This window comes from Aureobasidium subglaciale (genome assembly GCF_000721755.1).
Source record: "Aureobasidium subglaciale EXF-2481 unplaced genomic scaffold scaffold_13, whole genome shotgun sequence".
NCBI classification, from domain to species: domain Eukaryota; kingdom Fungi; phylum Ascomycota; class Dothideomycetes; order Dothideales; family Saccotheciaceae; genus Aureobasidium; species Aureobasidium subglaciale.
This window is the reverse complement of record NW_013566982.1, coordinates 430,521-440,937: the sequence shown is the minus strand read 5'-3', so window position 1 is coordinate 440,937 and position 10,417 is coordinate 430,521. Positions and strand designations below refer to the sequence as shown.

The 10,417-nt window shown below is 52.9% G+C and overlaps 4 protein-coding genes across 4 annotated transcripts; 1 reads left to right on the top strand and 3 right to left on the bottom strand.

Annotated features, from left to right (window-relative positions):
* AUEXF2481DRAFT_66627 (uncharacterized protein) lies at positions 1-1,205 on the bottom strand (the record flags this gene model as incomplete). Its single annotated transcript, XM_013487506.1, has 2 exons — positions 1-176; positions 239-1,205. 2 exons carry the CDS (start codon positions 1,203-1,205, stop codon positions 1-3), a joined length of 1,143 nt encoding a protein of 380 aa, XP_013342960.1.
* A 1,004-nt stretch (positions 1,206-2,209) lies between these two features.
* On the top strand, positions 2,210-3,882 carry AUEXF2481DRAFT_5921 (uncharacterized protein; the record flags this gene model as incomplete). The annotated part of the gene is made up of 4 exons (XM_013487326.1): positions 2,210-2,218; positions 2,330-3,547; positions 3,599-3,737; positions 3,791-3,882. 4 exons carry the CDS (start codon positions 2,210-2,212, stop codon positions 3,880-3,882), a joined length of 1,458 nt encoding a protein of 485 aa, XP_013342780.1.
* Positions 3,883-4,666: 784 nt separating this feature from the next.
* Positions 4,667-5,969, bottom strand: AUEXF2481DRAFT_275991 (uncharacterized protein). Its single transcript, XM_013487569.1, has one exon. It carries the CDS (start codon positions 5,674-5,676, stop codon positions 4,942-4,944), a length of 735 nt encoding a protein of 244 aa, XP_013343023.1. The 5' UTR covers positions 5,677-5,969; the 3' UTR covers positions 4,667-4,941.
* Positions 5,840-10,259, bottom strand: AUEXF2481DRAFT_697904 (uncharacterized protein; the record flags this gene model as incomplete). Its single annotated transcript, XM_013487568.1, has 2 exons — positions 5,840-9,853; positions 9,989-10,259. The coding sequence occupies 2 exons, from the start codon at positions 10,257-10,259 to the stop codon at positions 6,081-6,083; spliced, it is 4,044 nt and encodes a 1,347-aa protein (XP_013343022.1). The 3' UTR covers positions 5,840-6,080.
* Between the last annotated feature and the right edge of the window lie 158 nt (positions 10,260-10,417).

Genomic DNA, 10,417 nt, shown 5'->3' with positions numbered 1-10,417 from the left:
TTAGTTCTTGCTTGTCCTTCTCTTGCCCTGGTTGCGGACACGCTCTTGGACAACGTGCTTGTTGGGATTGCGCTTCGCACGAGTCTTGTAACCACTCTTGGCTGGTTGTCCCCAGATGGAGACAGGGTGGACGTTACCCTTCGATTTACCTCTACCACCACCGTGAGGATGGTCGGCTGTAGATAGACAGTCAGAGAAGAACGACATGTGACAACAATACGAGGAGGATTAAACTTACAGGCGTTCATAGCAAGACCACGGACGGTAGGACGGATATTGAGCCATCTGCTACGACCGGCCTTACCCAGCATTCTGAAATGATGATGAGGGTTGCTGGCAACACCAATGGTGGCGCAAGCATCAGGGCTGACTCTTCTGACTTCACCACTTTGCAGACGAAGTGTGACCTCCTTGACTTTCTTGCCAACTTCCTCCTTCGAGACGACAGTTGCGAATGTACCAGCACTGCGGCAGAAGACGGCGCCCTTGCCTGTAGTGGATCCAACGGCGTAGACCTGGGTTCCGAGAGGGATCATGCGCACGGGCAAGCAGTTACCACGGAAGGCAGTCTTTGCGGCAAGCATACCGGGATCCATGACACCACCCATGCTCTTCAAGAGCTCACCAGGAATACCAGCACGGTAACTCTCGATGACGTCGCCGGCACGCATGCCATCAGCAGCCAAGACATAGCTCTTCTCTCCAGTCTTCTGCCTCGTGAGGAGGGCCAGATGGGTACTGCGATTGGGGTCGTACTCGATGCGTTCGACAGTGTGCTTTCCAGGCTCCATGCGCTTGAAGTCGACAGTACGGATACGTCTTCTGTGACCACCACCACGGTGTCGCACGGTCACGCGACCTGTGCAGTTACGTCCTCCCTTTCCGTGACCGACTTTGGCGAAAGTGAGCTTGGCAATAGGCTTTCCCTTCCACAGATGGTCGTTGATGGGACGGCGCAAATGTCTTGTACCAGGAGTGCGAGGCTTGTATGTGCGGAGTTCGAAGCCACCACGTCTTCGGCTTGGGGCAGCGGTGGGAGGGTTGAAGGCAATGGCATCCGTCGTCGTCTCACGGTTTGTCGTCGCTACTTTGGGAGTCTCTACGGCGGTGGCATACGAGCGGCGGGCGAAGGCGCTGGTCGAAGAGCGGAACAGGCATTGAGCTTGCCTCCAGGGCTGCTGTTGCCATAGCCGTGGCTGCAACATGTTGTCTGCTCGGATGTGGGAGAGCACGGCGACACGACGAGTCGAGGTTGTCACTTGTGAATTATTCCGAACGCCTTGTCCGTCTCTATGATCAAGCCCTAAGCTGACTCGCCAAGACATTGGAACATTTCTGGAGGCAGGAGCGGTCGGCTTAAGTCCGGCTCCTCTTCCTCCTTGCAGGAGCGGCTGCCTGCCTGGCTTTCCTTTTCCCTCGCGCTTTCCAGACGTGTGTTGTTTCCCCAGCGATGAGACCTTGAGCTAAAGTGCTATTTTTTGTGCCGCTGCTGTCCAAGGCATACCATGGCCTAATTGCTGTCTATTCTTACGTGACAAAGTCCGAGTGAAGTGCTGAAACTAGGGGTTGCAACTGGATAATTGGACTGACTGTACAGGAAATTATGTAGTGTTGTGAAGACGTTGTGGTTTTAATCAAAGGCGAGGCTGGGAGTTGTGCTCTTACACGAAAGTCGTCATCTGCATTGCATGTCTGGGCCAAAATCGCGAGACGTGAGCGCGAGAAGTCCGAGCTTTTGATGTTCAAAGCCAAAGCAAACAACATCTCGCACCACGCTTCTTCAAATCCCTTCCCTCAGCATCCGCAAAAGTCGTCGTCGACATCGCCAATACTCCCATCGACCGGGACCAGCAAGAGAGCAGCCGTGACACCGAGTCCCTGCCAAATTGACCCCTGCCGCCCTCGTCGACCTGCGACCCGCGACCTCGATCTCCTACTCGGCGCGTCAATTGTTTCAAGAGCATCAGTATCCAGCAGACCGCCTTCTTTGCTTCTACTGCTCCGCCATTGCTTCCATCTTATCCAACCACGCACAGTTGGTCATCTTCCGGCTCTTTAACGTGTGTTCTCTCGCGTGTCCAGAAGCCGATTACCCGATTCGGACGTGTTTGTTGTGCCCGCCCAGACTGACTCGACCCAGTCAAAGCAGCCATTCCACCACTTCTTCACGACTTTGACTTTGTCTTGAACATCTCATCCTCATATCAACATGCCTCCAGTAAGTACCCTCGCCCTCACCCTGTCCTCACTGTCGCCCGTCCTTCACCTCTGCCAAGCCTCCCTTACTACTATACCTCGACGCGTCCACAACTAACCTAACAACTCTCAGGCCAGAGCTGTTCGACGCGCCGTGACCAACGAGAACGATGAGAATGCCGCCACCACTCGTCTGACACGCGCAAAGGCCGCTGCGCTGTCTCAACCCGACGCCATCGCCGGTGACCCACCTAAGAAGGCCGCCCTTGGCGTCAAGCGTGCTGCTACCACAAACACCACTGCTGCTGCTGTCCAGCCCACCAGAAGACGCGCTGCCCTCGGCGATGTCAGCAACGTGACCAAGAACGACACCATCGACACAAAGGGCGCCGCTGCCAAGGGTGGTAAGCTCAGAGACGCTCAGAAGCCGACCGGCATCACCAAGCCCTCAACCCGCACCAACTCGACCCGTGCTGCCTCCATCAAGTCCGATGGTGCCGAGTCGAAGGCCAAGAGGCCCATGCCTCTCTCCGGAACCTCCGGCAACGTACCCAAGGCCAAGAGACACATGACAACCAAGATCCCCAAGGTGGATGAGGACTTTGTCAAGGATGCCGTCAAGATCGAGGCCATTGAGGAAGAGGTGGAGAGCACAACTCCCAAGGAAGAGGAGGACTTGGACGAGCCTCTGTACAAGACTCTCGAGCAGCTGGCCACTGAGGCCAAGGATCTGGACTCCGAGGACCTCGACGATCCTCTCATGGTTGCCGAATATGTTCACGAGATCTTCGATTACATGAAGGAGCTTGAGATCACCACACTTCCTAACGCTGAGTACATGGACAGCCAGGGCGAACTTGAGTGGAAGATGCGCGGCATCCTGGTCGACTGGTTGCTCGAGGTCCACACGCGCTTCCGCCTGCTGCCCGAGACCTTGTTCCTCGCTGTGAACATCATCGACCGCTTCCTCTCGGCCAAGGTCGTTCAGCTCGACCGTCTCCAACTCGTTGGTGTTACTGCTATGTTCATCGCTTCCAAGTACGAGGAGGTCCTCTCCCCTCACGTCCAGAACTTCCGTCACGTTGCCGACGACGGCTTCACCGAGCAGGAGATCCTCAGCGCCGAGCGCTTCATCCTTGCCGCTCTGGACTACGATCTGAGCTACCCCAACCCCATGAACTTCCTTCGCAGAATCTCCAAGGCCGACAATTACGACATCCAGACCCGCACTCTTGGCAAGTATCTTCTCGAGATTGGCTGCCTCGACCACCGCTTCATCAAGTACCCTCCTAGCCATGTCGCTGCTGCCGCCATGTACCTCGCCCGTCTCGTCCTTGACCGTGGCGAATGGGTAAGAACCATCCATTCTCTCTTGCCATATCTTATACTGACTCTTGCACAGGATGCCACCCTTGCTGTCTACGCTGGTTACACCGAGCAGGAGATCGAGCCTGTCTTCAAGCTCATGGTCGACTACCTCCACGGTCCCGTCCAGCACGACGCCTTCTTCCGCAAGTACGCTAGCAAGAAGTTCCTGAAGGGTATGTATCCTTGACCCATTCTTCCCATATCAATCCATACTGACCCACCACAGCCTCCATCGTCCTTCGCCAGTGGGCTAAGAAGTTCGCCCCCATGTACCTTCACGACTGCGATCGTGATGGCAGTGAGACTCCTCAAATCTAGGCGTTTGACTGTCCACCTTCTCCAATGACTGCTTTCGACTTGGCCAACTGGCAGCCTCGTCCAAGTACCAAATGATCATCCTTGTCTCTTCAACTTGCTTACACATGGTTCCGGCGTTTCTCAACTTGCGGCAATTTGCATCGCAACTGGCATGGCGTTTACGGCGTTCAAAGCGATTTCCAATCTGGATAATGTCGTCATCCTGCTCCAGCTTCATCACGTCCACACGCAACAAGAGCGCCTATTCGCATCGTCGTCTGCGCTTTTTTTTCCATTTCCACTCTTACACGAACACAAAGTCCTCGATACGGACCATGTTCTTGGACAACACGGCTCTTATGCTGGCTGCACTACGGGCCCAACTCCAGCAACATGTCGCCCTTGTCAAGACATAACTAGGACCTCTACAATAGAAGGTCCCATTTGCTGATTTTTACACACGAGGATGGCTTTCTGCGGTTGCTTTTCTTCTTCTACATTTCTGCTGCACTGTTTGTTCTTCTTCTTACAAGTATCAAATAGCTTTTTTATGCTACAGGCCCTCGTCGCTCATGCGCTGCTGGGAACACGTAGAATGATACCCATGGGAAGCCTGCTGGTATGCATGGGAAATGGCGATGAAACCAAGGGGAGGAAGACTTGGATGAGAAGGAGTGGTCAAATTGTATTGGTTGTTCTTCTACTGTAGCCTCCCTGTTCTTTTCCAGATTTGTAGTAGCGCAAATAGCGACGAGCATGTTGAACCAGAGTCAGTTGCACAAAATGGTTGTTGTGTTCTTTCGTGTTTGTTTTTTCGTGAGATGTTTAGCGCGGTTTCTCGCCTTTCTCGTGACGCTCTGTACTTGTGATGGGAGCTTGCTTCGAGGGTGATTCACACTACACATAGTCATCTGCTTATACTGGCACTAAGAGTGGCACATCCGATGGTTTTATGGTACCGCGAATGTTTTTTGTTTGAAAAGAGCTAGTGTCAGAGATGCAGGATACTGTGGTGTTTCGAACACGACCAGTGTGAGAATCGCTCGTCTACTCCTCCTCCTTTGCACCACCCGATCCATGTCATCTCCAAGGATACCCGATAACAGCCGGCGGCCGCCTGTAACTAACCATGTATCCATTGAGATCCCTAAACAACCTATAATACTCCGTCATAACACTCGTATACGGACATTTTACCCACCCGACATGTTTTTCCGTGATACCGTCAATCTCCTCATACCCACTTTCCTCTTTCCTCTTTTTCAATAGTGGATGCACCAGGGGAAAATTCTTGTCAATAACTTTCACCCACCCTTGGTTATCCTCGTCAGAGTCCGGTGGCGCGGGCGAGGAGACGCAAGACTCCAATGCCTCAGAGTCGACGAGGATACAATATCTATACCGTGGTGAGAGCCCTGCTTCCTGCACACCTTGCTCAGATAGCACTGCAGTCTGCGTCCAAGACCGGAATTGCTCCCTGATATCTGCGACACTTGCATTCTCAAACTCCTCGGCATTGTCAAAGATTGTCCAACTCATCTTGTCGAGAACATCTTGTCCGTTGAAAATCTCCATGCTATCGTTCGTCCACCAGTGCAGGCGTGGTAGGAACGCGATCCAAGCTTCATTATTCAAGTATGTGGTTCTGTAGATTACGAATCCCCAAGTTACGTGATTGTCCGCGAGATAGCCTGCTTCGATCAGATCGGCGTCGCTGGACTCTTTACTGATGCGTGGATTTCGGAGTGATGGGTTTGGTGCCGTATAGTTTTGCATTCTTGAGAGAAAGGCATCATGTGTGGTTTCGGCCATCATCTACGAGATTGTTGGACGTGAAATGTAAAGAGCGCGGTTGGGTCAGATACGCCTTGTGCAGTCAGTGGTCTCTGCGGAATGTAGCAGGTCTGGTGAGTTTGTTGATGGAGACGATGAGATAGAGAAGGCACGGCGGGGATTATTTCAGAAAAAGCTATGACGATGTGACGTTTTCTCAATCATGGGTTATCGATGCACGTCGAAAAAATGACAGATTGATAACATAGGAGTGAAATAGTCTTTTATATGCAAAAAGGTTACTAGAAATGAATAGGAGGAGTCGCGCCAAGAAGAGAGAACGCCTGATGCCTAGAAGTAACAACGATAATGCAAAGAGAGACCAACGACAAACATTCCACCCCAATCAGACCAATCACTCACACAAAAAACAAAACCGCCCCTCATCAATTGAATGACCCATTGCTGCTCTCATGCCTACTCATACTCCCGAAACTTGCTTCCGAAGCCGGTGTCGCAGGCGTACCAGGTTCAAGAGACAACTGATTCCTCAACTGCATAATCCATTCATGTTGCAATAATTCAGCAGCCGAGGATCTTTTCGCCGGGTCACGCTCGAAGCATTTCTTCAAGAAGTCCAATCCAAGTTCTGACAACTGGTCATTGGTGGGAAGTTGAGGAGGATTGCCTTGAGCAATGTTGTACATGATGGCCCACTCGTTGTCGAGAGAAGCCCATGGACGACGTCCGGTGGCCATTTCAAGGATCACACAGCCAAGAGACCAGATATCGACGGCGCCGTGCCGAGAGTTGACTGGTGCGCCTCCTTTGATGACTTCTGGAGACATGTACATGGGTGTACCGGTCATGGAGTTTTGACGTCCTCCACGGCCGGTCGGATCGGCCACGAGAGTCTTTCCCTGCTTGGCGATGACTTTGGCCGCACCAAAGTCGACGTATTTGATTACACCGTTGTGATCGAGGAGGATGTTTTCGGGCTTGATGTCGCGATGGACAACACCTGCTTCATGGAGATAAGCTAGACCCTCCAACATCTGAAGACCGTACACCTGGATGACTGTCTCATCTTCAATACGGCCGTGTTCGAGAAGACCTGCCAGACTGCCGCCTGAACAGTACTCCATGAAGATGTAGACCTTGTCTCTGTGAGGCTCGATACCGTAGTAGCTGACAACGTTGGGATGATCGAGCACTTGCAACACGCCCATCTCGTCGCGAATTTGTGAGACGATTGTCGGGATGAGCTGGGGATCTTGAAGTCGAATCTCCTTGACGGCCATGAGATGGCCACTATCAAGGTTGATGGCTGCGTAAACGGAACCAAAGGTACCACCTCCGACGAACTGACCCTGTTGCCATCGCAATACAACGTTACCTGCCGAAGCAGACAAGTATGTCAACGCACGATCAGCTTCATTGCTGTCTTCGAGAACGCGACCGAGAGCTTGTCGCTCAGCCTCACGCTCCTTGCGGAACTCGTCAATCTGTTGCAGCTGCTCCACCCATTGTTGTTGAACGAGTTTAGAGCTCTCGTCGTCGTCCTTGAGCTTGCTGACATCCAAACGAAGCTTACCAGCCATGCTTTCTAATCGCAACTTTTCTGCTTCGGCGGCAACGTTCGAGCGAGCGCCCATGATATCGAAATGACTGATTAGCAATGACATGCATCCAGCAACCTTAGCTCTCAGCTTGTCGTATTCAGTCATGCTGATGGAGAGAATATTCTGTCCTCGTGTCATGACCATGGCAAATTCAAGCGCGACGACCGCCCAGCGGAAGGTCTTGCGGTCGGAAGGAATACAATCATCAGCAACGAAACTGACCCAGTCAAGTGCAAGTCTCGTCATCTTCAAATTGTGGTAAGCGCGACGGTTGGGGTCCATGTAGAGTACTGAACGTTGTCCGAACTCGGTGGCGAAAGCGAAACATGTCTGAATCAGCTCTTGACACTGGAGTCCTTCGGTCTGCTTGCGCACAATCTCAACACTGTCCATAATGGTATTACTGAGCTTGTAAGTGGTGCGTCTGATCTTCTGGAGTTCCTGGTTAACTCTGGTCATGTTCGCACGTTGTGGCACAACAACATTGAGGTCGATGCCGATGTTTGATGCAAAAGCTGTATTAGCATCTCCGAGTCTTTCCTGGGGACCATCGGCAACGAGGCGCATGAAGCCTGTTCGAAGGTCGATGTGAGGGGGTGAGAAACCAGATCTCTCGAGGACTGCACCATCCCACGAGATGGCGCCTTCCGGCTTGAGGATAAGTACGTAGGGATTTGTGAGGTCTTCGATCAATTCCTCAGGGTGGTAGCAGGTACGGAGTAGGGTCTCAATCTCCTTGAGACGACCATCCAGAGTGGGACAGGCGATGAAGTACAGCCCTGTCTTCTCCGAGTCTGTGTCAATCAAGAAATGGCCCGAGCCAATGAGCGCGTCGATGAGGTCCTGCATGTGTACTGAGTTCATGTTGAGACTGTATTCGGTAGAGTTCTCGAAACGCTGGCTCAACAAACGAGAGAAACGGAAGATCTTACGCTGGCGCACACGAACGGAATCGAGGATGTTCTTATATCTCTTATCCATCTCAGCGCCAGCGACTTCATCAGGGCGTTTCTGCAATTCGCGTTCGAAGTGCAATGTGAGTCGGGTCAGTGACTTTGAAGTCAAAGAACTGAACTGCTCGGCGACTTCGACGTCACCACCTTCGAGGTGCCTACCCAGCTCGTTGCAGAAGCCCCATTCTTGTTCAAGAATTTCGGCCTCCTTGAACGTATTCTTGTTGGCCATGAGCTTCCAGTTCAACATGCGGAAGTAAAAGCGCACGGCTTCGAGTACTATGCGATCGAAGTTTTCGTCAATGCATGGCGGGAGGTCCCAACCAGGCTCAGGGTGAGCAGCCAGAAGATATGCTTCCTTGACCTTGACGGCCAGTTTGAGAAGACTTTGGAATTGCAGAATCATTTGCTCGGCCATCATGACGCCTTGTTGAGCAGGATCCTTCATCTTCTTTGCATAACCTATACGAACCTTGATGACCTCTTGCACAAGACGCGAAGGGAAGTTGATCAGCGTCAACAGCTCCTCGATGTAGGGAGGCAAGTGACGATCGGCGAAAGACTCGGCATTCGAGATGAGGGTGGACTTGGCCTTGTCGATGACAGTGTTGACAACGTGGAAGAGGCCATTTGACTTGTTCTCTTTGGACTCCTTCTCCTCATCCCATAATGAACGCAAACCGTCTTCTTTGAGGATACGATCGATGAAGGTGCTCTCATCAATGATGTGACCATGAGTGTCTTGGAGACCACGCTGACGAGGCTTGTCGAACGACAGTTCCTGGTTACCGACCCAAGCCTGCAGAATCCCAAGCTGAGTGTTGATGAGGTCGGTAGTATTGTGCCAGGACATGACGGCATCGCAGCTATTGACATAGGCGTCGGATGCAGCGCGAGGATTTGCCTGGACAAAAGACTGGCGGGTGGGGTATAGTCCTTCGATCTTCTCGATCTTCTGCACAACGTCGCGCACCTGTTCCAGTGGGATCTTGCCTGCCTCGGCCTCGCCTTTGATTTCGAAACCAATAATCTCCTCGATGACAGCCTTGATCTTGCTTCGCCCGTCCTCAATCATTCGTCGTTGGGCGGCCAAGGAACGACCGCAGACCTTTGCTCTTACGCCAGTCCAGACTTCCATAATCATAGATCGGTCGCTCTGAGGATCCTGACCACCAATCAAACGTTTCTTCTCTTGCTTGACAACATCTCCGGTGAGGACGTTGGCCAGCATCGAGTGCCATTCCAGGCGCTCGCGATTCTCTGGAATCTTCAACTCTTCGATTGAAGGTTGCATATCTTCATTGCCGTAGTATAATGCCGTCTCTTCATCATAGTCGTGCTCAATAACTTCTCCAGCGGCTGGTGATTCGTCGTCGGGCTCGGAGCCGTCGCTGTAGTCAAGACTAGGTGTACGTGGCTCGCCAACAAAGAAATCGTCGGGCGGAGCATCCTGGCGCAAGCGTTGAACGTAGGCCTTCTCCTGGGCGCGGTATTCTGCGTTTGGATTGCGGCGGACACGGTTGGTCGAGGTAGTGCGTGCACGTTGGGCGGTGTTGTTGTAGGAATATTGATGAGGGCGACGGGCGGGAGCGTAGGCATTTGAGGGTTGCCGAACGGCGGGCGGACGAGCTGGGCGGGTCTGGCCTGGTGGTATTGGATGTGTGGACAGAAGCTGAGGAGGAGCCGGGTATGCGGGCTCGGGATTGATGGCCGTATTGATGTTGGAAGGACCGCTGCCACCGCCAGACCCATTCCGAGCGCGCGAGTGGCTTGACACACTCCAGCCAAACTGTGAGGCAGGCGTCATCTGTCCGTCGGCCAGATGGACGGGTTGGTAATGCATCCTTTGCACGTCGGCATCGTCGGGGCCCGGCACGTCGGTCTCGGTCTCCGTCTCGTAGTCCTCGGAGAGTTCTGTCACATCGGTACCTGACGAGTCCATGGCTCGAACCAGATCTGGGCGTTCGTCGTTCTCCTCCATGATGGGCGATACTAAGGGAAGTGCTGAGGCGGGCGCTGGCGCGGGAGCCTGAGAGTCCATCTGAGCCATCGCAACGCCAAGAGATGCTAGTTCTGATTGGACGCCTCCGAGAATATGCCTCTGGACCTTGTGTCCTCAACTTCTGCTCGAGGATGTAGTTCTATATCCTACGCGTGCCTTGGTCGTACGCCTGTCAAGCCATGTTGGTGGCCATACTTTCCCGTCGT